The 26,566-nt window shown below is 41.0% G+C and overlaps 10 protein-coding genes across 10 annotated transcripts in view; 6 read left to right on the forward strand and 4 right to left on the reverse strand.

Annotated features, from left to right (window-relative positions):
• The window catches only part of LOC311003711 (histone H2B 1/2-like), a 43,491-nt gene extending 25,607 nt beyond the window's left edge, over positions 1-17,884 (forward strand). Inside the window, exon 2 of the mRNA XM_083995523.1 lies at positions 17,850-17,884. The gene's annotated coding sequence lies outside the window, so the exon portion shown is untranslated. The remainder of the gene's footprint in view (positions 1-17,849) is intronic.
• On the reverse strand, positions 1,219-1,530 carry LOC311003722 (histone H4; the record flags this gene model as incomplete). The annotated part of the gene is made up of 1 exon (XM_083995534.1): positions 1,219-1,530. The coding sequence occupies one exon, from the start codon at positions 1,528-1,530 to the stop codon at positions 1,219-1,221; it is 312 nt and encodes a 103-aa protein (XP_083851660.1).
• Positions 8,353-8,763, reverse strand: LOC311003700 (histone H3.2; the record flags this gene model as incomplete). The annotated part of the gene is made up of 1 exon (XM_083995512.1): positions 8,353-8,763. The coding sequence occupies one exon, from the start codon at positions 8,761-8,763 to the stop codon at positions 8,353-8,355; it is 411 nt and encodes a 136-aa protein (XP_083851638.1).
• Positions 9,126-9,509, forward strand: LOC311003708 (histone H2A-like; the record flags this gene model as incomplete). Its single annotated transcript, XM_083995520.1, has 1 exon — positions 9,126-9,509. The coding sequence occupies one exon, from the start codon at positions 9,126-9,128 to the stop codon at positions 9,507-9,509; it is 384 nt and encodes a 127-aa protein (XP_083851646.1).
• LOC311003692 (histone H1-like) lies at positions 11,065-11,769 on the reverse strand (the record flags this gene model as incomplete). The annotated part of the gene is made up of 1 exon (XM_083995504.1): positions 11,065-11,769. The coding sequence occupies one exon, from the start codon at positions 11,767-11,769 to the stop codon at positions 11,164-11,166; it is 606 nt and encodes a 201-aa protein (XP_083851630.1). The 3' UTR covers positions 11,065-11,163.
• On the forward strand, positions 15,690-16,001 carry LOC311003719 (histone H4; the record flags this gene model as incomplete). Its single annotated transcript, XM_083995531.1, has 1 exon — positions 15,690-16,001. The coding sequence occupies one exon, from the start codon at positions 15,690-15,692 to the stop codon at positions 15,999-16,001; it is 312 nt and encodes a 103-aa protein (XP_083851657.1).
• LOC311003710 (histone H2B 1/2-like) lies at positions 17,736-18,120 on the forward strand (the record flags this gene model as incomplete). The annotated part of the gene is made up of 1 exon (XM_083995522.1): positions 17,736-18,120. The coding sequence occupies exon 1, from the start codon at positions 17,746-17,748 to the stop codon at positions 18,118-18,120; it is 375 nt and encodes a 124-aa protein (XP_083851648.1). The 5' UTR covers positions 17,736-17,745.
• Positions 18,121-21,548: 3,428 nt separating this feature from the next.
• LOC311003695 (histone H1-like) lies at positions 21,549-22,154 on the forward strand (the record flags this gene model as incomplete). Its single annotated transcript, XM_083995507.1, has 1 exon — positions 21,549-22,154. One exon carries the CDS (start codon positions 21,549-21,551, stop codon positions 22,152-22,154), a length of 606 nt encoding a protein of 201 aa, XP_083851633.1.
• Positions 22,155-24,332: 2,178 nt separating this feature from the next.
• On the reverse strand, positions 24,333-24,876 carry LOC311003706 (histone H2A-like; the record flags this gene model as incomplete). Its single annotated transcript, XM_083995518.1, has 1 exon — positions 24,333-24,876. One exon carries the CDS (start codon positions 24,874-24,876, stop codon positions 24,493-24,495), a length of 384 nt encoding a protein of 127 aa, XP_083851644.1. The 3' UTR covers positions 24,333-24,492.
• A 321-nt stretch (positions 24,877-25,197) lies between these two features.
• On the forward strand, positions 25,198-25,649 carry LOC311003697 (histone H3.2; the record flags this gene model as incomplete). Its single annotated transcript, XM_083995509.1, has 1 exon — positions 25,198-25,649. The coding sequence occupies exon 1, from the start codon at positions 25,239-25,241 to the stop codon at positions 25,647-25,649; it is 411 nt and encodes a 136-aa protein (XP_083851635.1). The 5' UTR covers positions 25,198-25,238.
• Between the last annotated feature and the right edge of the window lie 917 nt (positions 25,650-26,566).

The following is a 26,566-nucleotide window of genomic DNA, read 5'->3' on the forward strand; positions in this document are numbered from 1 at the left end:
TAGGCTAACTTTAGGGATGTTTTATAAAGGTTAAATATACTTTTAATTACTCTAACAGTCATTGTAAGGAGAGCACATGGCTGGAGAGCAGAGTTGGCTTCCTGGAAGGAACGGCAAGTAGAGAAAATCAAGGTTTAATGTTTTCAAAACGAAGAGTACGTTTATTGGTCGTCATTTCCAAACAGCTAATATTTCCTTTGAATGTACAAATAATGTAAAAAATAATATTTGATATTGTGTATTTTGTGTACATTTATTGCTAGCTTTAAAGCTGAGATCATCATGCCAATATAGCATGAGATTTTTTTTTTTTAAATGTGACAGATTGTCACAGACAACAGACAATAGTCATTTCCATCCCTTTTTTTTTGGGGGGGGGGGATGATTTGTTCAGCAATTTCTATGTCAAATGTCATTTCCACACACATTTTCACATAAAATTCATAAAAAAATTAACAGTGAAACTAATAATATTTTGCGGTTTGGGAAATTATGCAGCTGAAATTTCAATAAATGTTCTGAAACATGGGTTATTTTCATAATTTTGTTTGGAAAAACAACTTTTTTGTGGTGTGATATAAATGATGCTTTCCACTTAATGTTAGACTAAAATGTCAAAAATCATATTATCTAAATATTCTAATCACAACAGCTATCAGAATGTGTTTCTATACATAATTGAAAAGTAAAACATCTGAAAAAAATTCTCAAAATGTTTGATTTTGTCAAATGTACAAGACCAAATTTGCCCGTAGTTGAAGAATGACCCTTGCAAATGTTGAGCCTATGATCGCGATACATTGGTTGACTTGTTTTAATGTATCTTTTTGTGTCACCAGTAATTCTCAGTCACTTAAAATGCATGCTACAATGTTGCGTTGTTTGACAATGAAGTTGTTGGTTTAGGACCATGTGAGTTGTATGCGCGGTCATTAGACTAAATGTGCTGTTGGGGGTTGTGTCAATATGATGAAATTTATAAAATATATTAGCTACATTAAAACTTGAAACGTTTCCTGTTAAGGCAAGATAACATTGTATGATGTGGCTGATTCGGACTTGAATCATGAAAGACATTTCAGATGTTTTTATATGATATTGTCATAGTGTTATCAGACATTACAAGATCATGTCTAAATACGGAAGATGTGAGCTCGTTCAGATTGAGTGTGTGGCTCTGAAAAGAGCCGTTGTGTTGTTTAGTTGTTGTGATGGTGTTTAACCTCCGAAGCCGTACAGAGTGCGGCCCTGTCTCTTGAGGGCATAGACCACGTCCATGGCGGTGACGGTCTTCCTCTTGGCGTGCTCGGTGTAGGTGACGGCGTCCCGGATGACGTTCTCCAGGAAGACCTTCAACACACCGCGGGTCTCCTCGTAGATGAGGCCGGAGATGCGCTTGACTCCGCCACGGCGAGCCAGACGGCGGATGGCGGGCTTGGTGATGCCCTGGATGTTATCACGGAGGACTTTACGGTGACGCTTGGCGCCTCCTTTACCGAGTCCTTTTCCTCCCTTGCCTCTTCCACTCATGTTTACTGCTGGGTACAAAGATACTCAACTGATTCAGGCTCGGGGCGTCTGCCCTTTTATCCCCACTGTGGGTGGAGCTTGGTGAGCGGGAAGAGGTGGGAGGAGCAGGACTCTGGGGGAAGGAGGACGTAAGTGGACCATGGCAGGAGGTGGTGGTGGTGGGCTATCACCATGACACCATCACAATCTGTTGGCTCTGCTCACTCTATTTTAAATGTTTTTCATCTTTTTTTTATTTTTCTTTTTCCCTTGTCTTCCTGTAACTGTTTTAGGATGACACCATGACCACTGAATAATGCAGCTACAAAGCAATAAGTTATGATAACAAAACATAATGACAAAAGACTAACAGGCCACAATGATAAAACACATAATGATAAAACAATGTCCAATGACAATAAAACTTTTCAGTTGCCCTATCTTAATGATCTAAATATTCAAGTGTATTCGTTGCTTGAAGGTATCCCGTAGCACATTTTCATGGCAGTATTTTGTATGACCTGGAGTTTATTGAGTTGAGATCTCCCTCCCATATTCGAACAAAGGTCAAATACATGATTGATACACCTTCAAAGCAATTTGCTCCTCCCTTTTTTCTGCAGAGCACTTTCAAGTGGTTTAATCTGTGTCTGGCCTCGTTTTCCACTTCAGCAATGTGTGTTGTCCACTGCATGTTTTGTTGGAAAAATTATACTGTTGAGATGACCTGGAGAGTTCTGCCATAGTTTGAGGTTGAGGTGTATTTGATCTTTTTTGTGTGGGTGTCTGGTGAAGAGTAGGCTACACATTTGTTTTAGTTGGATTTAGTTTCATAAATCATTTAATCATTTAATGTATGCTGATGACCTGGTTATTTTTAGTCCATACAGTGCTGGCCTACAAAGTTTGTTAAAGGTATGTTCACAGTATGGGAATGCTTATGACATTACATTTAATGACAAGAAAAGTAATGTCATGATAGTCAGGAGCAAAGAGGACAAGAAATTAGTGTTTCCTCAGTTCTTCCTAGATGATAAACCGCTCATGACATGTCAGGAGACAAAGTCTCTTGGGCATGTTCTTACTGATGATTGGCATGATGATAGAGATATTTATAGGCAGTGTTCAAAGCAATATGCTCAAGCTAATATGCTCCTTCGTAGGTTTAGTATGTGCTCAGTTGATGTTAAATGTTCCCTGTTTAGATCTTTCTGTACACCAATGTATACAGCTCACCTTTGGTGTAGCTATAAGAAAAGCAGTATGCGGCGGCTCATAGTGGCCTACAATGATGGACTGAGGTTGTTGCTTCAGGTGCCCAGGTGGCACAGTGCGAGTCAACTCTTTGTTAATTTAAATGTACCCAATTGTGAAGCACTTCTGAGAAATATAATGTATCGTTTTATGTGCCGCCTGGATGACTCGGGGAACAGCATTATTGGGGCGTTGACCAGCCCTGATAGGAGCTGCTATAGGTATTCCTCCAGGCTTAGAAAACACTGGTGGGATAGCCTGCTTATGAATTATGTGGAGAATTGATTCTCTGTCTTTGTGTGTCTTTTTCTCTCTCTCCTTCTTAAATCTGTTTTAATATGTCTGTTGTTGTTGATATGGACCGCTTGTTGTGTCTGCAATAAAGATTAATAATAATAATAATAATAATAATAATAATAATATTCTCCACATAGGCTATTACCCCATTCCTCCATCTCAGTAATGCACACCTGGAGCTTCCATGCCTTATTTGCATGGAAGCGTCACAGCACTGGCCTCCAGACTCATTCAGTGGTTTCTGTCGATCCTTATTGAAAATGCCTGAACGCGCAGAAACCACTATGCCTAGACTTCACAAATAGAATAAAGGTTTCACACATCAGAAACTGTGTTATATCGAATGTTTAGCCTCTTTAATCTAGGCCAGATTTGAGAAGTCTAGGCATAGCCTGGCCTAATATGGTCAATATTAACAGCAGCACATCCGAACTATAACTACACTGTCAACTTTCAAATCACATCTCAAAACTCACCTGTTCAGACTGGCCTACCCCCCCTAACACAATGTTCACTGTTGCTGTATTGTTGCTATTTTATTATTGTTGTTGTTTTTTATTGTTGTTTTATTGCTTGTCTCATTGTTTTACTATTTGTACTTTTAATTGTTTTTATTGTAAGGCGACCTTGAGAGTCTTGAAAGGCGCCTATAAATAAAATGCATTATTATTATTATTATTAATATGCTGAGAAAACAGTGAAATCTGCCTTTATTGCATTTTCACAAATATAATTAAGGTTCCACAGTTCAGAAACTGTGTCTGAATGAATCTTCAGGGCCTGTAGATTAATCTAGTCCAGATTTGAGAGCTGGGTAGAGTGTTTTTTTTTTTTTTTAAATCTATTATTAACAAAATCTAAAGAACATGGTGGATTAGCACTCCCAGATCTACAAAAGTACTATCACACCACTCAAACTAGCATCATAATGAAATGGACCAATAACACAAAAGCTAAATGTTTTAAGATAGAAAAGAAAGAGACCATAAAATTGAAAGGACAAAATACATGGACGAACACCACTGCACAATTGGAAACAGGTTTGTAAATAGGCCTAGACAATGACTTACTCTACCTCAGAGAGATGGCATGGGACCCCCAGTTTAGACCAAACTAAATGGACAGTGTGCTAAAGGTTTGGACATCAAAAGGATTGCAAATATATTCACAATTACTTGTCAACAAAGACATTGACTCATTCAAGGTTATATCAAATAAGTTTGACTTAGCTCAGTTGAATTTTTATACTTGCAACTTAGAAATTACATTACCACTTTTCAGAAAAGACGGGGTCACCATGAGCAACATCAATTAATAACTTTTATGACAAAAAATTATAACTTAGATATCAAGAATACGCTCTCAAGAATATATAAAATACTAGGAGACAGTGAAGAAACACAACTCAATTGGGACAAAGTGGAATAGATTCCACTTTGTCCCAATTGAGTTGTGTTTCTTGGCGTACAAATAGAAGACGATGATTGGAAAAATGCTTAAAATGCTTATAGTACAATACACAAGACAACAAATTCTGGATATTAGAGGGAATTCTCATGGAAGGTATACACATGCTTTTTCATTACTCCAGAAATACAGTCTAAATTCACAACATAACATAACATAATCCTGCAAAGTATAAAAATAAAAAATAAAAAGATTGATTCATGCTCAGCTAATCAGCGGGAGTTCGTAGCTCATAGCTCATAACCTCGCAAGCATACGTATGTCATAGACTGTAAAAATAAGATATGCTCGCAAGAGTCCCGTGATCGGTTCGCTGGTCTATGGTGGACTAACAAATCGTCAATAAAAAAAAATATTAAAAAAAAAAATGGTGGAGGCACGGCCGTCACGTGATCGCGCTACACCAATAAAATTTGCTTTTAGTAAACACTACGGCAATATGGCGGCCGCTGATTGGCTCTCCTGTGTGACGTCTGGACAGGCGGAAATAAGCGGGAAAAAACTTTTTTTTAGCTAACCCTGGATAGCATCTAGCTAAGGCTAACGGTAACTTGATCACGTCTCTTCTCAGGTGTAACAGCGGTTTAAACAGTGATCGATACAAAGCTGGCTGACAGCTGCTTATTTAGGCTAACCTTACAGAGTTTGTCCAGTGATTCAGACATCTGAGTTTGACGGCGTAAGAAGCCTCTCACACCGATCACCGACTGCCGTTCATCCATGAGATCAGCTGCCGAGGCGGCGCTGAGACCATAGAGGCTGAGACTGACCGGAGACCGAGGAAATGTTCAGATTGACTTCAACTGCTCCGGCGGTCCGGGTCCGGTTCGACAGATCCAACAACAGTGAGTGTTCATCATCATCATCATCATGGTGTTTTTGTGTTGGGTCTGTGCATCAATGTTTGTTTGTTTAAATTCAAATGAACAATAGGCTATTTTTAAATGCAATCCTGTTTTGCTGGATCGCTATCCACCTTTTCCCGAACGTCAAGTTTTGCCGGTTTTGCTCTTCCGGTGGAATTTTATGTTTACGTTTCCATGGTTTCAGTAGTCGCGGTAAATGCATGTATTTTTATTTATTTTTTTCCAATGAAAATCTGTAAAACGCATGGATCATCACACCAGCTTTTAACAGTGGATATCACACAAATTGACATCAGTGTTAAAAGCCAGCGTTAATAGATCCATGCGTTTACCGCAACTATGACAACGACTGAAAACCATGGAAACGTAACCGTACAATTCCACCAAACCGGATGACGTTCGGAAACTTGTGGATAGGCCCAGAGCGATAGATATAACATATAATAATGTTTTATCTATCGCTCTGGATAGGCCTAAATGGTGAAGAGAGTCGTTAGGTTGTTGTTGTAGTAATGTGGTTGTTGTCAGAATGGGTCTGTTTTGTGCTCTGTTGTGGCCTTCATCTTTTCGCTGCTCCCTCCCTGTTCTCTCATTTGCTCTCTGAACTTGGTTGTGGTGTCAGTTCGTCCCTCATCCACATCAACGACCAAAAGACTCCACATGATCTTCTTGGTTCTGTTTCTAAACAAACAAAAACAAAGCAATGATACAACAATAATCCAGTATGAGGAAAAGGGGAGCGAAGTAATAAAATAGAGAGAAAGGCTAAAGAGAGAGAGGTCAAAAAACACTCCATGCTGCCTGACCGATTCCCTCCTCGGGTCACGATACACACACAAATCCTTGCGCATTAAAACAGCAATTAAATATGCATATGAGATAGCCACGAAATAGGCTACATAATTTTTTTTTTGAATGAAATTAAATGAATTCAATTATTATTACTTAGGCTATACTATAACTATGAACTGTCAACATTTGAATGTATAAATACATAAATCACCTTTTCACATGTTTACCTAAATTTTTATCCAATTATTAATCAACTAAAATAGCATTTAGGCTCCTACAACATGGAATTCTTCATTTGGGCTTGTGTGCTTGCTACATTGCAAGGACCCATAACGAACACATCATTGACAAGAGAATTAAAGCCCTGTAGTTTTTCCTGGTGTGCATCCTTTCTATTAAATAGTAATACGTTTGTTTTTTCACATGTAAAAACGCCACTGGAGACTTTTGAGTCATTAAAATCATAATTTTGTGTTGTTTATATCTGAAACTCTTCGCTGGTGATGGTTCGAGGTGTTTTATTCTTCAATAACTCCTTTTGGACATGTTAACTGAAAGCAGGCGCCGATTATCCAGGTGCATGGAGATGTAGGCTATATGGTGGACAGGTAAGTCTGTTCCTAAGTACATAGCTGTAGAGATATCAGACGGACTGAGCGGACTTGTTTTGAGTTTAGGACTACAGCGCCAGCCTCATTACCAGGCTGCTACTGCCATCTACTGGCAAAAAGATAGCACTGGTCCAACCTGAATCCATAGACTGAAACCATGTTTCTTTCTACACAAGCAAAGTGAACATTGAAGGGTCATTCCAGAATTGGAGGACATTTCATGTCCCACCCATTCATTTTCAAATAAATCATGCATGAAATTCCAAAACTTGCATTTGTGGTGAAAATTATAATTACTCTGAGACAAAATATAAATAAAGTTATACAAAAACTGGTTCCAAAATATTATTTAAAATACAAAATAACTCTAAGCACCCCCTAAAATGGCCTTTTCTCTTGTCCCACCCTCTTGATGGCCAACATGCATGTCAAATAAAGCGGTTAAAATAAGTTTAAATTTTTTGTTTTTTTGTATGATTTTGTTGATTTAGGTCTTTTGTAAGTGTAAAAACACTTAGTTTAATCATAAACATATTTTAAATAAAAGTAATTTTGCACTAAAGTTGTGTCCCACAACATCCACGCAACCCTGTTACCAAAACCTTTTTAGCAGAGAAGAAGAAAAAGTGTGAGACACATGACACAAAATAATTTGTATCATCAAGCTGTTAGATAATAGCATGGGTAGACACAAGGTAAGTCCTCTCTTCTTTTTTTCACATTTTTCATATTTCGTCTGCCCTGATTGAGTGTGTCACTCTATGCAACCCTGTTATTCATATTACCAGAATAAGGCAAAAATATTTTCAAAGTTTTCTTTGTTCCTTTAAATAACTAAGTTTGTTCTCAACCTTACAGTAACATTACATTCCATAGCTAGCATCTTTTTTCTGCTAAACAGCTAACACAAGCATTGATTTGCAACCCTGTTACTCCTGAGTAACAGGGTTTAGATTTATGTCATAATCTACAATCAAAAGTAGGTAATTAATCTATTCAACCCTGTTACTCTAATTTCAACCCTGTTAATGTGTAATTTATCTTAAATGACTGTATCAGCTCATGAGGGTTTATCCTATTGTCATTTTGGTAGTGTGTATGATTCAGTGTATTTTGGCAAATATTTATAGATAAATACTTATATAATACATTCAGGGGTTCCTGAGTATTGGTAACAGGGTTGCACCAAGCAGCTCACACAATATATAAAATAGCCTATCTAATAAAAAGTGTCACTTTGAGTCCTGAGCTGCTAACATAATTATTTGATGATTATTACCTGCATTTCTTAAATATATAGCAGAAAATGATCAAATAAATAGTAACATTTTGAGGTGTTTCAGTCCGTAAATGTCCTCCAATTCTGGAATGACCCTGAAGTCAAGCATGTTTTATCATTGAGCTTGAAAAAGCAATTTAACAAACTCTCCCCTACATTATTTAGCTAAAAACATGTCTAAAAAGTTGAAACAGAGGACAAAGCTCTCGAGTTTAGAGTGAAGTGGCTCTTAAAAGAGCCGTTGTTGTTGTTGTTTTAGTGTGAGCAGCAGTGTGATTTAAGCTCTCTCTCCACGGATGCGGCGGGCCAGCTGGATGTCTTTGGGCATGATGGTGACCCTCTTGGCGTGGATGGCGCACAGGTTGGTGTCCTCGAACAGACCCACCAGGTAAGCCTCGCTGGCCTCCTGCAGAGCCATGACGGCGGAGCTCTGGAAACGCAGGTCGGTCTTGAAGTCCTGGGCGATTTCACGCACCAGGCGCTGGAAGGGCAGCTTGCGGATGAGCAGCTCGGTGGATTTCTGGTAACGACGGATCTCACGGAGAGCCACGGTACCGGGCCTGTAACGGTGAGGCTTCTTGACGCCGCCGGTGGCCGGGGCGCTCTTACGGGCAGCCTTGGTGGCCAGCTGCTTCCTGGGGGCTTTGCCTCCGGTGGACTTACGAGCGGTCTGCTTGGTTCTTGCCATTTCACTGTGTCTTTCTCTAAACTGGAGAAAAGTGTGATGAACCGCCGCGGCACTCGGCTCTTAAAGCCTGAGACCGGCTGGGACACAGTGACGCTGCTCGACGTCTGTGGCTGGTGATTGGTGAGGGGCTCCTGCTGGAGCTCAGCGCCGCCCACAGGACCAACCCGCCGCCCGAGTCTCTGCTGCTCATTGGAGGAAAGAGCTTTGAAAAAGCCCGGACAAACCCAGAGCAGGAAGCCGCTGCTGGAGCCTCTCTCTGGTTGGTCCGGCACAAAGTGTCCCGCTCCTGCGCTCATATAAGAGACAGTTGAGCTGTGGAGCCACACATTTCTTTGTAGCCAGACTAAAGAGATACATCAACCATGAGTGGAAGAGGAAAGACCGGGGGAAAGGCCAGAGCAAAGGCAAAGACCCGCTCCTCCCGTGCTGGGCTCCAGTTCCCAGTGGGTCGTGTCCACAGGCATCTCCGTAAAGGAAACTATGCTCAGCGTGTGGGGGCTGGTGCTCCCGTCTACCTGGCGGCTGTGCTCGAGTACCTGACCGCTGAGATCCTCGAGTTGGCTGGAAACGCTGCCCGCGACAACAAGAAGACCAGGATCATCCCCCGTCACCTGCAGCTGGCCGTCCGCAACGACGAGGAGCTCAACAAGCTGCTGGGAGGAGTCACCATCGCTCAGGGTGGTGTGCTGCCCAACATCCAGGCTGTTCTCCTGCCCAAGAAGACCGAGAAGCCCGCCAAGAAGTAAACTTCTTCCTGGACACCACCAACACAAAGGCTCTTTTAAGAGCCACATACTCTAATCTAAAACAGCGAAATTCCTATTACCCGTTATTTATTTATTATTTTTTCCATGATGTACGTATCATTGTACAAATTGTGTAAATGCCTATTAAGGTATTTCCTTTTGAGGGAGTTTCGCTAAAGGAAGTGATGGTGAATTGATATAAACGATCATCGATTAACAGATCAAAGAGGCTACACTGACTAAGTTACTATAAAGTTATTATGTAGCCTAGCTACCCTGGTTGAAAGTGGCAACAAAATACAGGAATGTGGTACATCTTTATTTGTTTAGAAATTTAAATTGGGCTAATTTTAAATCATAAAATCACATCGACGGCTTTTTTTTCTTTCTTTCTTTCTTTTTTTTTTGGTCTTCTTGTTGTGGTCCAGATTATAAAACGTGGGTATTTTACTGCCAAGGAATAAAATACCTCTAGAGCACCACCAGTAATCTTTATAATTATAAACCAGTGCTAAATATTTCATGAACAGTGTTCAGCTACAAACATAAAACAGTGCATGTCATAGGACTTCTGTCCCACACCACGGTTCATTCTCCCTCCTGTAGGCTACTGTAGCCTACCTGCGGAGTCGACCATAAACGCACCTGCATCACGCTCCCTGATCTGAACCTTTACAGTCTATGATCTGAACCTGATATGATCCATGTGATTAATGTCATGTAGCTACCACAAACAAACATTCAGTCACAACATAGCTACTACTCCAAATATCTTAGATTAGTATCCCATTATCCTACATTGTATTTATACCAAGGCTGTTACAGGTTTTTTTTTAATTCAGTTTTAATTAGTTCAAAGCAGTTTTAATTTGTTTTAGGTTTTTTTTTTTTTTTTGAAGAATGGACTAGTTTTTATTTAGTCTTAGTTTTTCAGGAAGAAAGTCTCTGATACCTCTGAAGATGGACTTCCATATTTGTGGGTTTTTACCCTTTTAGAAGTCATTTTTACTTTTATTTCGATTTACACAATTACTTATCCACTGCTAGATTTTAGTGTTGGTCAACTAATAACCCCGATTTACACAATAAATAAATAAACAGATCCATCCTTGTCTTAATGAGGCGGCTCCATTATTCCCACCCACATCTGTGCATATGTGTTTGTTTTACAGTAATGTTCAACTAGATTTATCACTGTTATCTTTATGTGTAAAAAAAAAAAAAAAAATCACATTGAGTAGTTTGATTGTAGTGTTAGTAAAGAATCTGATTCTTACATATTTTGCATTGAATGGTTAATTGTTTATTACTTGATTTTAATATTTTCCACAAGAAGCAAAGTTACTTGGTTAAGTTCATTCAATTCGAGTAGCATATTTCCCTGATCTTGAATTTTTTTTTATTGCAATACAGTCAGTAAAGCAGGTTTGTTTATATTACAAATTACTTTTTGCTATTAAAAGAAATGATTTGTCCCTGTAGCCACACTATATTTAGTTTAGTGCAACAAAGTTAAAGCACCTTTCACTCTGCCATTGATTAATTGTTTAGTGTCAACATCTCAAAGAATTAATAGGAATCAGCTCTTTTAGAGAAGTGTGTTTGGCTCTTAAAAGAGCCGTTTGATATTTTGAGGTGTCTGAGGAACAACAGCTCACTTCTTCTTGGGTGCTGCCTTCTTGGCCTTAGGCTTGGCCACCTTCTTAGCGGGGGACTTCTTGGCAGCAGGGGCCTTCTTGACCACCTTCTTGGGGCTCTTGGTTGCCTTCTTGGGGCTCTTAGCTGCTTTCTTGGGAGCAGCTGCTGGCTTCTTGGCCTTCTTGGGGGACTTCTTAGCCGCTGGCTTCTTGGCTGCCACCGCCTTCTTGGGCTTCTTGGCCGCTGCGGGTTTCTTCGCTGCGGGCTTCTTGGCTTTAGGAGCGGCCTTCTTGACTGCGGGCTTCTTGGCTTTGGGCTCGGCCTTCTTGTTCATCTTGAAGGAGCCGGACGCTCCGGTTCCCTTGGTCTGGACCAGAGTGCCCTTGGTCACCAGGCTCTTGAGGGCGATTTTGACGCGGGACTTGTTCTTCTCCACATCGTAGCCTCCTGCAGCCAGAGCTTTCTTCATAGCGGCCAAAGACACACCGCTGCGCTCCTTGGAGGCACCGACAGCCTTCACGATGAGCTCGCTGACGCTGGGACCGACTTTCTTGGGCTTGACGACCTTCTTCTTGGCCGCTTTGGCCGGGGCGGCGGCTGGAGCTGGAGCAACTTCTGCCATTGTTTTCTCTGTACGGCTTGGATTCACTGAGTGAAGTGTTGGGAATCTCGGAGCAGGAGGCGGTACTTAAACACACCATGAGAACCGTGGAGACTCAGTCTAGTCGTGGCTCCTCTGTGCAGCCTCGACACAGGGACACTTTGTGTTTTCTCGTCGCTCAATAAAGGCTCAAAAATCTATGTGAGAAAGTTACTAAAGACTGCTAATGAACTGAGCTGATAGCGGACTTTATTCTCTTCATATTCAAGTCACGAGGAGCTCTGATTGTCTCTGGGTTTTGTTTGTGGAGCCTCTAAACCTCAGCTAATCACCTCGTCGGGCACCGCAGCTCAGTGACTTTCCCCACTTTTATATCTTCTAAAACCATATAAAATGTACCACAATTTCACCAAAACTAGTTTTCTAGCTCGTCAACATGTTTATTCAGAGATCCTGATTAAAAATTACCTCCCACTGATGTTCAGTATATTGTAAATTTGAGTTCTTCTCTTAGCAGCAAACACACTGCTGATGGCCCAGCTCGACTGAAATCAAAACCTCAAGTTATGAACATTTAATTATGAGGATACCATATAATTGATCATGTTTAGAAATGAATATTGTTAAAAATCTACCAGAATAAATGAATCAGCGTGCAGGTTTTCTATGACTTGACATCCATTACAGATAAATGCTGAGAATAGTTGTCATAAAAACAAATAGGACATGGCCCATGTAGAGCAGCCTATTATTAGTTGGTTCTAGAAAGTCAAAAGCTTTAAGTTTTCTGTAGCCTATGTCTTTATTTGTTTGTTGAGGTTCAACATTTCATCTGAAAAGAGAGAAACAGGAGTTAAAATGTCACTTCAACAGATTATGTATCCAGACCTTGCAGTGATAGGGAGCAATGAATACACTGAATGCAATGAAAACACTAGACTAGTGTTTTCTAATAGAGAGCCTTTTAGTGTCATTTCAGTGACTGTGATTTAATGACTTCTCTATGAAAAAGTAAACACATCCAGATTAATGTAGCTATTCAAACAGTGATTAACGTGTGGCCTAGTTGTATTGTAAAGTAAAATGTAGCCTAAGATAGATATGTTCCAGATACAGTATTGTTGAGTGTGAGGACAGGATGGATCAGTCCTGTGGGCCTGGCTGATAGTAATAATGAAAGGGAATCTGTTATGCCAGTTGAGAAACATTAGGTAATAAGGGTGTTTCAACTGTACACATGTCTCAACTATAGCTACTCGCTCCACCCTACTACCAGTCTGAAGTGGAACGGTCCAGTAATAATGGGTATTAAGAAATATGAATCCTAATGTATAGCTACATAGAATACAGTCAAATTCGGCGACGGAATAGCGGCATTATCCTAGTACATTATTTTTCAAGCGTCCCACTAATTCGACTTTTTTATTTTTTCATTGTCGGAGTAGCGGCACTTTACTATTTTTCAAACATTCCGCTTTTCCGACATCCCAGCTGCACTAGACGTCAATTAGACGTCACAGAGACGTCTAATTGACATCCTTCGTTGAATAGACGTTAGTAGTTAGTTGGAAATTAAACTCAGGTTAAACTTAACGTTGATCTGATATCAAAATCCAATGTTGGACAGATGTTAGGCTACATTTTATATTAAATCACAGACGTTGGATATCAGTTATGTATGTATGTATGTAACACCAAAACTTAGAACCAACCAAATTTCAAAGTCACTTGACGTCAGTAGCCTACTGCCAGCTGGGATTGATTGATTACGTTGTTACGTTGTTACGTTTTTTTTTTTTTTTTTTTTTTTTTACGTTGTTGCAAAGGTAGCCTAACCAAACCGTCTTTGGCCTAACCCTCATATTACGGGCAGTGGAGCATGTGAGGAGGAGTCGGTTTTGCAAGTAGCCTAAAAAAAGAAGAAAAGAAAATACTTTATTTCCTATAAGTTAGCAATTCTAAAATCAGTGGAAGGGGAGGTGGAATATAGCTACTGAGTAACTGTCTGACGAGAGTGGCTGGCATCAGGCTCCATAAGCCCAGAGCCCAGACGCTCACCACAGCCGCAGCTTCTCCGCGGCGCTGTCCGTGGTGCTGAAGGTGACAGGTTAACTTGACAAACAGCTTAGTGGTCCGGGTTGTTTGAGGAGCTCTCCTTGGTGCTGATTGCCCGCGGCGGATGCATTTCCTACACGATGATGCAGCGTCGCGACCGGGTCTGGGTCAGCTTGGAAAGGCTCGAGGCGAAGGAGACTCACGGCGTGTGTGTGTGTGTGTGTGTGTGTGTGTGTGTGTGTGTGTGTGTGTGTGTGTGTGTGTGTGTGTGTGTGTGTGTGTGTGTGTGTGTGTGTGTGTGTGTGTGTGTGTGTGTGTGTGTGTGTGTGTGTGTGTCGGTTTTGTGTGTGACTTGATAGTTTAGTTGGGCGGACCCAGAAAGATTCAGTGGGTTTTAATTCTGAAATTCCACATCAGATTGGCCTGATTTTTGCTGGGTGTCATCCTGAGGTCTAGTACAATCAGTCTGAAGTGTAACGGTCCAGTAATAACGGGTAGTTTTTAAGAAATATGAATCATAATGCACATAGAACACAATGAAATATGACAGTTCAAATGACTCTTATTCTGAAATTCCACATTAGATTGGTCTAATTTTGCTGGGTGTCATCCTGAGGTCTAGTACTATCAGTCTGAAGTGGAATGGTCGAGTAATAATGGATAGTTAAAAAAAAAAAAAAAAAAAAAAAACAATGAATCCTTCTCTACATAAAGTAGCCTACAGTCAAAGTTTTAACCTATAAAGTTGTTACAGACTTAATACCCACTTCAGTTTCAATGATGTTATGAGGATGAATAAATGTGCTAATTATCAAAGATCCACAACAATTATGTTATACAAACAGTCAGTGAGGAGTGACTGACTGCACCACTCTCAGGAGTGCAAAGGGCAATCTTCACATGATAATAGAGGGTACCAGCCAGGTAAGTACAGTGAATTTGCAGTCTTATAAATCTATTGAGTGTATTCAGTAAAATCAGCATTGCCTACTATCAGTCAACTGACAGTTATTTACTACATTAAGATGTATTTGAACGATTTGCCAGTTTTTCAACACGCAAAACATACTATCATTTAAAAAACAACTCAAGGGAACATGTTTTGCCGCTGACCATGTGCTGAAACAATACAGGTAGGTTTTTGCCGTTCATACTCTGTCTTTTTCTGTTCCTTTCTATTATATGTTAAGTGTAATAGGCTTGCTTGCAAACCAGCAGCTTTTTGCAGCAGTACTTCTGTATAATTTTATTACGGTAAAAACATTCGTTTTCATTTTTTATGTGCTTGACCCCAGGAATAATTGGGATCCACATTGGACAATAAATAATATGTAGTTATTCTGTACAATATTTTCAGTGAAATTCTCCAAATTTAAGTCAGCAGTTGGCCTGGTTTGGGATTATAGTGCTTTGTCTAGGTGTTGGCTTCATTTTGAGTCAACATTTTTTTTCTTGCTTGTTGTGGTTTTGTTATTTTAAAAAAAAAAAAGTTGTTTTTCTATTTTTCGTTTGCTTAATTGATTATGAGGGGATCAAATGCTTTGGATTGTAAATTTAGTGCAACTCGAGCTGATGTAATAGCCTGATGACATGCAGGCAGACTGATACATGAGTTGGTGTAAAATTATAATCCAATTATTTTGTTGCCATGTTTGAAGTGACAGTTTATGAGGATAACACGTTTCATTGATGTCCAGAACATTAGCCTAAAGTTTCGTCAATGGCTTGTCAGCCTCAAGTGGTGGCGCCAGTGCACCAGAAGTCATTATGAACGGCTTGGAGGGGGCGTTACTTTAGGTGTCGTCTCCCACGTCCTCAGAGAGGGTTTGAATAGTGGTGAATCCGCAAGTTGTGATCATTGAGTAGATTTCTACCAAGCAGTAAAAATGAGTGGAAGAGGCAAGGGAGGCAAGGGACTCGGTAAAGGAGGCGCCAAGCGTCACCGTAAAGTCCTCCGTGATAACATCCAGGGCATCACCAAGCCCGCCATCCGCCGTCTGGCTCGCCGTGGCGGAGTCAAGCGCATCTCCGGCCTCATCTACGAGGAGACCCGCGGTGTGTTGAAGGTCTTCCTGGAGAACGTCATCCGGGACGCCGTCACCTACACCGAGCACGCCAAGAGGAAGACCGTCACCGCCATGGACGTGGTCTATGCCCTCAAGAGACAGGGCCGCACTCTGTACGGCTTCGGAGGTTAAATACCATCACCACCAACTAAACAACACAACGGCTCTTTTCAGAGCCACACACTCAATCTGAACGAGCTCATTTTCTTGCTTTTCATTGTTGTATAGCCATCTGTTGTTAATCGGCCCTATTTTAGGATTTTGTAGCTTAACGTCAGTGTCATACGTGCTTCAACTAGAAGATAATACAATTTAAAATGTATAACCTCTATATCATGTAGGCTAAAAGTTTAATTTACTCAAAACTGCCCAATGCACAACTTGCTATCACATTTAGAAAACCATACTGCTGTGGGTGATTTTTCAGCTATCATATTGTGTCCCTTGGGGAGGCACACTTGGGCTACTTGACATGAAGAGAATTTATTTTTTTTATTTTTACCATAGAAACTTTTTTTTATATATATGATTGATTTTGGCTGCAGGCTATTTCCTTTGTCCCTGGGCCTAGATTTGTGACATCCAATCCTTTAATTAAATTCTGATCTACGGTAATAACTTTATAGACAAGTGGAAATTCCAATTTTTAATGAAGCCTATCATGTTTTTGGTGTTTCATGTATTTTTTGATTTAAAAAAAAGAACACTTGTCCCTTGGGGTCATTTCCACCACACACCACAAAATGTAACTTTAGGGAAGGTTTTTTCGTGATCTGCACACTTGCAATTACGATAACTGTCATTGTTAACAGAGCACATGGGCCATGGCTGTAGAGCACAATTGGTCCTGGTCAATGATGGTATGGCTTGTGTAGTGATATTTATAAGGCGTAGCAATAGGCCTAATTCTGCAGCAACGTTTTTAATGAACATCTCTAAGAGACATCTATATCGACCTCTCTCTTTAACCATGTTTCTACGTCCCACTTTTTAATCGAATTATCTCAAGATTCCCGAGATAAACCCCTGTTTTATTGTGATTTATTAAGGTTTATATTAAAAAAAATGTTTTTATAATTGTTATCAATACTCATTTGTAGTGGTCTCCAGTCAAATAATGAAGCATTTTAGTTACAGTGTACATCGTTGTTTACAGACATCAACATCATAAAAGCTATATAATCACAACAAAAAAATAAGTCAGCAAATGTGTATAAATCACAAACACAACTATCACGAAACCAAGTAACTGTAAACTGTAATCAAAAACATATATTGTAAGTAAACATAACAAATCAGTATTTACATTTAATCACTGAAACTGCAGCCTTAGCATATTCATGTACTGTCAATAGATTGAGAAGTTACTAATGATTTCTATATAAAACATAAGAAAGTGCAACAAACAATAGGCTACCTTGTTGCCATTTCTGACAGGGTGCTCACATGAAAGAGGTTACAAAATGACAGTAACAAACTATGACACTGTTTTGTCAGTGTCAAGAAGAAGATGAACAAGAAGATGGAGAAGGAGAACAAAAACAAAAATAATAAAAATTTTAGATAAAAACATACACAATTTTATGGCTTTTATTTACACTGATTCAAATTATTAAAATTAAATGTAGATTTCCCAAAACATGCATCAGTAATTTAACTGTAAATCCTGATAAGTTTTACTCTCTTCCTCTGTACAACAACTTTTTAGAGAGTTTGGCAAAAGTAGGTTACTGTAGAAAGACGGTCCGCCGGCCTACAAGTCGGAGGTTCAACCAATCACAGGAGGGGGGCCTCACAGTCAATTTGCATATAGCCTGTATAAATCCAGTCGCCTCCTTCCCGTCAGCATTGTGGTTTGTACGATCCTCTGATCAACATGCCTGAACCAGCAAAGTCCGCGCCCAAGAAGGGCTCCAAGAAAGCCGTCACTAAGACCGCCGGGAAGGGCGGCAAGAAGAGGAGAAAGACCAGGAAGGAGAGCTACGCCATCTACGTGTACAAGGTGCTCAAGCAGGTCCACCCCGACACCGGCATCTCGTCCAAGGCCATGAGCATCATGAACTCGTTTGTCTCGGACATCTTCGAGCGCATCGCTGCCGAGGCCTCTCGTCTGGCTCACTACAACAAGCGCTCCACCATCACCTCCAGGGAGATCCAGACCGCCGTCAGGCTGCTGCTGCCCGGGGAGCTGGCCAAGCACGCCGTGTCCGAGGGCACCAAGGCCGTCACCAAGTACACCAGTTCCAAGTAAACACCTCTGCTGTTTCAACCCGACCCAAAGGCTCTTTTCAGAGCCACACACTTCATCTACAAGTGCAAAATCCTACAAAAATGAATCTTGTTACATACAGATAGCCCAACTTGCCACACAATTGGCTGTTAAATAGCCAAAAGGTAACAAACTATAAAGTGTAAAATAATCAACTCTATTGAGTCATGCCAAAATGTTAAATTTAAATTATCTGAAGGTCAATGCTGATTAGCATTTTTTTTTTAAATGGTTATGGTTAAAAAAAATAAACTGAAGATGGAAGGTTTATGCCAGTGAAATATCTGGCTCTCCATGTAAATGGATAATCTGATCAAAGAAGCTTCTGACCTTCATCCACTGGCTCCTGGTTTTTGGTGGTGGAAGGGGCACAAAGTTAACCGTTGCTGTCACGTGATGGTCCTGCTGTAGCCGATTCTCTCACATAAATCACAACAAAGTTGATCTGCAAAACTTCACTGCATGTCACAGTGAATTTATTCTGATTAATTGCTTGATGCATGTACACACATTTTAATAAGATCACTTTATTTTACATCCATGTAAACAGTGAAGATGGAATTTCCGATCAGAATTATTATAAGATTGTAGAGAAAATGTACATGTAAACACGACTAGTGTGTTCAAGGAAAGTAGCCTACTTAATGAGTAAAACACCAAGATGATAAAGAAAGTGGTCAGTGTGATTGCATCTGTTTTGTCAAATATATTGAGAATGGCTGCTACAATTAAAATGTGTCCACTTTTCTGAAAAAAATAAAGTAAATCATGTATTTCTGTATCAATGTATTTATTTTATACTTCATTTACAAACTGCCAAGTACTTGCACATTTAGAAAATTGTCTGCTTCTTTTTGTCCCTGAGAATGAAGAGTCGGGCACAGTGCATGTGTGCAACAACACCTCAGTCTCAGTCATCAGTTGGGGTCTGTTGTGTGTCTGGGAGACAGAGACCACAGCACTGGGGCAGAAGCTGTTCTTCATCCTCTTGGTGCTGGATTGTATTGTGCTGAACCATTTGCCAGCTAGCAACAGCTCAAACAGTGAGTTGGCCCGTATTATCTGTGATTTTATCCCTGGCCTTCTTCTGCAGTCTACCTGAAGATGTTGTGTTGAGATTAGGGAGCACCCCCCCCCCCCCCCCCCGGATGATCTGTTGAGCTGCCTCTACCATTTGATGCAGATCCTTAAACTCAGTATAGCAAAACAATACAGAAGGTAAGGATGCTCTGGTGCTGTTGTGGTGCTGTCGGAGTTGGTATGAGTTGGGCCTTTTTCACCTTTCATAAGTAGAAGAACCTCTGTCGACTCGTTAACCAGGTTTAAGGTGTTTGATATGCATTGATTTCACACTGTCCACACAATCCACTGCCTCCCCATTCATATGAAGGGAGGTGTCCTCCCTTGGTAATTCTGAAGTTACTGATTACTTCTTTTGTCTTTGAGGTGGTAAAGACCAGGGTGGTGTCCCTACACCACTCAGCCATCCACCTCCTGTACGATGTCTCAACATTGCCTCAGAATAGTCAATGTTGAGACATCATACACCAACAATGTAGGCTACTTGCCTCATGTTACGCCAAACATGAGGTGCCATGAAATGAAGCTGACTTTAGAAACCAGCTGTGAAGCGCAAATGTATGCAAAAATAGCCTTTAAAGGGATAGTTCAACATTTTGGCAAATTGGCCCATTGCCATAATCGCTATAGTCATAGCAGTAGGTTCATTACCTTTAATTGTAGGTGTAAGCTATTTTCAGTACGGCGGAGCGCAGCAGCAGGCTGCTCAGAGCTACACTATGGAGGCTAATGGAATTTCTTGGTTTCCCTCATTAAACTCATCAAATTCAACATCCCAAAACTCCACAGCGCTTTTGTAGACAAGTTGTGACCTGCACAACCACCACGCTATGAGATAATGACGGGACGATACGAAACGGAGCCGTTTTCGAGGTAAATTCATACAAAACCGCTGATGCGCGTTGCGTTCAGGGACAGTTTTTCAACAAGCAGTCTCCGTATTTACCCTGTATTTACCTCGAAAACGGCTCCGTTTCGTATCGTCCCGTCATTATCTCATAGCGTGGTGGTTGTGCAGATCACAACTTGTCTACAAAAGCGCTGTGGAGTTTTGGGATGTTGAATTTGATGAGTTTAATGAGGGAAACCAAGAAATTCCATTAGCCTCCATAGTGTAGCTCTGAGCAGCCTGCTGCTGCGCTCCGCCGTACTGAAAATAGCTTACACCTACAATTAAAGGTAATGAACCTACTGCTATGACTATAGCGATTATGGCAATGGGCCAATTTGCCAAAATGTTGAACTATCCCTTTAATAACATGCAAATACAACTAAGTAACATCACAAGGAAAATGTGCATTTATATAACAAATAGAATGTACTTACATGAGTGAAATAAAGAGGTGAAATAAAGTATTTAAAGCAAAAGTTGTTTGATAGGCATATCACTGAGACTTTTTAAAGGCCGTGGTAGAAACTGGGTGTGATTATTTTTTAAATAATGGGGAAATGCATTATTAATCTTATGATTCAGCTAACAGTATTTCTCTTTTTTTTCTCTGGCATGTTTTCTGATTAATAAACAGAGTTATTTCTTTTGGTTAAAACAGTTATAATTCTACACAGTGTCACTGCTCGTTCTAGATACAGTAGCTGTTGAACTGACCAACATCATACATCATTCTGAATCTTCACAGCAAAAACACTCAGACTTAACATGTAAAATGCTGAAAGGGAGACATAAATTATTTGATTTGATTTTAAGTACAAACATTTTGGTGTCTTTCATGTATTTTTCCAATTTAAACTATTGTCAGCATTTATCTGAGGTGATAGGAAATCTGGACACTCAGTCCATTGTTTTGGCTGACACATTCCTAGTGTGTTTGCTGTTAGAAGAATAAGTTGTTTTTCTTACAAACTGATCATCAGCAGCTGTTAGCTTTTAATCAGGATCTCTAAATAAACATGTTGACGAGCTAGAAAACTAGTTTCGGTGCAATTGTGGTGCATTTTATATGGTTTTAGAAGATATAAAAGTGGGGAAAGTCATTGAGCAGCGGTGCCCGACGAGGTGATCAGCTGAGGTTTAGAGGCTCCACAAACAAAACTCAGAGACAATCAGAGCTCCTCGTGACTTGAATATGAAGAGAATAAAGTCCGCTATCAGCTCAGTTCATTAGCAGACTTTAGTAACTTTCTCACATAGATTTTTGAGCCTTTATTGAGCGACGAGAAAACACAAAGTGTCCCTGTGTCGAGGCTGCACAGAGGAGCCACGACTAGACTGAGTCTCCACGGTTCTCATGGTGTGTTTAAGTACCGCCTCCTGCTCCGGGATTCCCATCACTTCACTCAGTGAATCCAAGCTGCACAGATACGAGAAAACAATGGCAGAAGTTGCTCCAGCTCCAGCCGCCGCCCCGGCCAAAGCGGCCAAGAAGAAGGTCGTCAGGCCCAAGAAAGTCGGTCCCAGCGTCAGCGAGCTCATCGTGAAGGCTGTCGGTGCCTCCAAGGAGCGCAGCGGTGTGTCTTTGGCCGCTTTGAAGAAAGCTCTGGCTGCAGGAGGCTACGATGTGGAGAAGAACAAGTCCCGCGTCAAAATCGCCCTCAAGAGCCTGGTGACCAAGGGGACTCTGGTCCAGACCAAGGGAACCGGAGCGTCCGGCTCCTTCAAGATGAACAAGAAGGCCGAGCCCAAAGCCAAGAAGCCCGCAGTCAAGAAGGCCGCTCCTAAAGCCAAGAAGCCCGCAGCGAAGAAACCCGCAGCGGCCAAGAAGCCCAAGAAGGCGGTGGCAGCCAAGAAGCCAGCGGCTAAGAAGTCCCCCAAGAAGGCCAAGAAGCCAGCAGCTGCTCCCAAGAAAGCAGCTAAGAGCCCCAAGAAGGCAACCAAGAGCCCCAAGAAGGTGGTCAAGAAGGCCCCTGCTGCCAAGAAGTCCCCCGCTAAGAAGGTGGCCAAGCCTAAGGCCAAGAAGGCAGCACCCAAGAAGAAGTGAGCTGTTCCTCAGACACCTCAAAATAATATCAAAAGGCTCTTTTAAGAGCCACACACATTTCTCTAAAAGAGCTGATTCCTCTACTGACAATTGTCTTTATTTTCTTTTAATTTAAATCAATAAAGTTTCATGAATACACCAAAAGATTAGAGCTAGAACCTAGAAACAACTTTGCTATGGCAGATTAAGGCAAAGTAAACTACTGGGTAGTTAAAATTGAACGTGGAAACTAGATCAGATGTCAAACTACATGTTTAGGGCTAGCCACACTACATTGCTCCAAATTATTATGCTGTTTTTATTTTTTCCTAAATATTCAATACAACCGACAGTCAATAGGAAATGTTTGTTTTGTTTTTTTTGGGGGGGGGACTATGATGATGGAAACTTTTTTTTAAAAATGTATTTATTTTAAAACAACTAAAAATACATTTCCAAATTATTATGCAAAACACTCAGTGTTTTGTAAAGAATTGAAAAGTATTATTATTATTATTATTATTATTATTATTATTATTATTATTATTATTATTATTATTATTATTATTATTATGCATTTGGATATCAGTTACATATTAACATAGAAGCCCTTATTTGACATCACCCTATAACAACTCTCTCAACCACTGAACTTGTAAAGGTGTTGTTTTAAAGGTGGGGTGCCAACCATTCATAAACTCCATCCGTTTCCATTATCAAGTGTAGCATGGTATTCATCAGTGAATGAAACAATTTTTAAAGGAGTCTTCATGTATTTCTGAGCCCACTGCTCATTATTTCTCCTAGGGGGAATTGGTTAAGATGGCTGAAATACAGCTTTATGTACAACAGCATGCCTCTGGAGCATCCTGCATCAACAAGTTCTTGGGTCAGAGGCACCAGCTGCTTTAAATGCTAGTTGATCATCAGTGGCTTATTTTCTGTCAATACGATGTATTTGTCTGATAGAAACTTTCCTCAATATCCATTCAATATGAACAAACCTGTCGGTGCTCTGTATCACATACAAATTATTTCAAATTTTTTCATGAAATAACTTTTTTTTTTCTTTTTGCCTATGCATAAAACCTGTGACTTGCTTAATAATGTGGTAATTATTTGATTGAGTTCAGGGAAACTAACTGCTAAACCTGTCTGTGAGAGTGATGTCAGTGATCTAAACAGAAAAGAGAAACAGTAGTACAATTGAAAACTTTAATTGAAAACTAATGTTGTTTTCTTTTTCACTGAAATCTTATTTGCATAATAATTTGCAGGTTCATATTCAGTCCACACTTCAGGTATTTGTCCAAAATAGATTTGCTCATTGAAGCTAAAACTCTCTATGGTAAATTAAGAGGTTTTTAGATAATTGGACATACAAGTACACTACTGTCCCTTGGCCATTATCATTAGCTATCGCTAAACAAAATATTGTCTTCAATATAAAACTCATTGGACAGTGCCAAGAAAACAAACACGTTGTGGAATTCATTAAAGTAGCCCACACTGCTCTTTCGATATGTCATAAAATGAAACTTGTAATTTCTATTTAAATTAAACTTCGATTGAGCTTCTGTCTAGTTATCATGTCATGATCAAGACTAGAAGAGGCCATACATGTTACATGATTAGGGAATGAAAATACCATTACCATTACCACAGAGTAGTAATAAATCATTTCCATGTGGAAAAACGTAGTTAACTTAAATAACAAAGTTTTCACAGGTAAGTCCATAACAATTTCATTTTTACGTGTAATTTGTGAGACAGTGACTGAACATTGCGTTAATGTGCTTTTGTACAATCAATCACATGACATGGATCTATTGTGAGGCTAATGGCCCAGAAGTGGAGTAGCCTACATGAATAAAAAAGTTAATGACAGGGTTTCATTCACTGCTTTATGAATTTAATCTCATCATTTAAACATTATGTTGTTAAACCAGCTTCATGCGGCTGCAGGTGAATATGCTTAGCCTAATGCCTGATGAATGTTCCACATATTTTATACAGCCTACCAACATGCTATGAGCTTAAATTGTAGCGTCCGATAATAAACCACTTCCGTGCTGGTTTCTCACTTTTTATTTCAGTATAAGCTACTGTGGGCCCTAACGCCAATAGGCCTATATCAAAACGCAGTCCTTTAGTCCCAATTTCGTTCTATTAGAGGCTTCTTTGCCTCCAATAGTATGCCACCTTTATCGATGTAGGAAAACACAAAAGTGAAACAAAATCACAACAAATGAATGACATGTCAGTCTGTTGCAAAAACAAGATAGTGACTATTGCTCTTTTAGATTCGAGTGTGTGGCTCTTAAAAGAGCCTTTGTGTTGGTGATGTCCAGGAAGAAGTTTACTTCTTGGCGGGCTTCTCGGTCTTCTTGGGCAGGAGAACAGCCTGGATGTTGGGCAGCACACCACCCTGAGCGATGGTGACTCCTCCCAGCAGCTTGTTGAGCTCCTCGTCGTTGCGGACGGCCAGCTGCAGGTGACGGGGGATGATCCTGGTCTTCTTGTTGTCGCGGGCAGCGTTTCCAGCCAACTCGAGGATCTCAGCGGTCAGGTACTCGAGCACAGCCGCCAGGTAGACGGGAGCACCAGCCCCCACACGCTGAGCATAGTTTCCTTTACGGAGATGCCTGTGGACACGACCCACTGGGAACTGGAGCCCAGCACGGGAGGAGCGGGTCTTTGCCTTTGCTCTGGCCTTTCCCCCGGTCTTTCCTCTTCCACTCATGGTTGATTGGTCTCTTTAGTCTGACTACAAAGAAATGTGTGGCTCCACAGCTCAACTGTCTCTTATATGAGCGCAGGAGCGGGACACTTTGTGCCGGACCAACCAGAGAGAGGCTCCAGCAGCGGCTTCCTGCTCTGGGTTTGTCCGGGCTTTTTCAAAGCTCTTTCCTCCAATGAGCAGCAGAGACTCGGGCGGCGGGTTGGTCCTGTGGGCGGCGCTGAGCTCCAGCAGGAGCCCCTCACCAATCACCAGCCACAGACGTCGAGCAGCGTCACTGCGTCCCAGCCGGTCTCAGGCTTTAAGAGCCGAGTGCCGCGGCGGTTCTTCACATTTTTCTCCAGTTTAGAGAAAGACACAGTGAAATGGCAAGAACCAAGCAGACCGCTCGTAAGTCCACCGGAGGCAAAGCCCCCAGGAAGCAGCTGGCCACCAAGGCTGCCCGTAAGAGCGCCCCGGCCACCGGCGGCGTCAAGAAGCCTCACCGTTACAGGCCCGGTACCGTGGCTCTCCGTGAGATCCGTCGTTACCAGAAATCCACCGAGCTGCTCATCCGCAAGCTGCCCTTCCAGCGCCTGGTGCGTGAAATCGCCCAGGACTTCAAGACCGACCTGCGTTTCCAGAGCTCCGCCGTCATGGCTCTGCAGGAGGCCAGCGAGGCTTACCTGGTGGGTCTGTTCGAGGACACCAACCTGTGCGCCATCCACGCCAAGAGGGTCACCATCATGCCCAAAGACATCCAGCTGGCCCGCCGCATCCGTGGAGAGAGAGCTTAAATCACACTGCTCCACTAAAACAACAACAACGGCTCTTTTAAGAGCCACTCCACTCTAAACTCGAGAGCTTTGTCCTCTGATGTTGGCCAATTTGCACACACCAATGTTTAAATTTAAAAGACATAAAAACGGTGTATGTTTATCTACCTAGCTACTCTAATTTTTTTTATCTCATTGATGTTCACTATAGATACATTTTTGCTTATATAACAAATCAGGCAGGAGTGTAATATACAAAAGAACAAGAAGGAAGGAAAGGGTGTGATACTTTATTGCCGACAGTGTCATTGAGTAACATCGTGGGCACCCTGTCAGAAATGGCAACAAGGTACCCTGTCTTGTTTTAGGAACCATTAGTAATTCTTTATTATTCTCAACCTATGCTAACAGTCAAAGTTACTGACTGATTCGTTATGTTTAGCTACTTATAGGTGTTCACTTGTGTTTTCGTGAAAGTTGATTGTTTTTGTGATTTATTGATTTATATCCTTTTTTCTGATAGGCTATGTAGCTTTGAACTTTCACATTTGACTGTATCATATTTCTTAAAACCTACCCGTTATTAGGCTACTGGACCGTTCTACTTCAGACTGGTAGTAACCTCAGGACACCAAGAAAAAAATCAGGCCTGATGGAGGATTGTACAGCTTCATGTGTTTTTTGTTGACAATTGGTCTAAAATTTTGTTCATTTACCATCTGATGGAAGGGTCAGAGTCACAGATGCAGCTTTGCAGTCTTGAATGCAGGTTTAAAGTCCAAAATAATAGTAAAGTGAATCAGCGCACTTACCCAATTGTTCGATCCGGGTGCGTAGACGACACACATAGCCTACCCTACATTCAGGTTCACGGTGTTTATTCCTGACAGACAGAGAAAGCTGATGGTTAGGCTACTTGAAGACGACAAGCACAGCTC

Source organism: Trachurus trachurus, assembly GCF_905171665.1.
Source record: "Trachurus trachurus genome assembly, chromosome: 20".
NCBI lineage: Eukaryota > Metazoa > Chordata > Actinopteri > Carangiformes > Carangidae > Trachurus > Trachurus trachurus.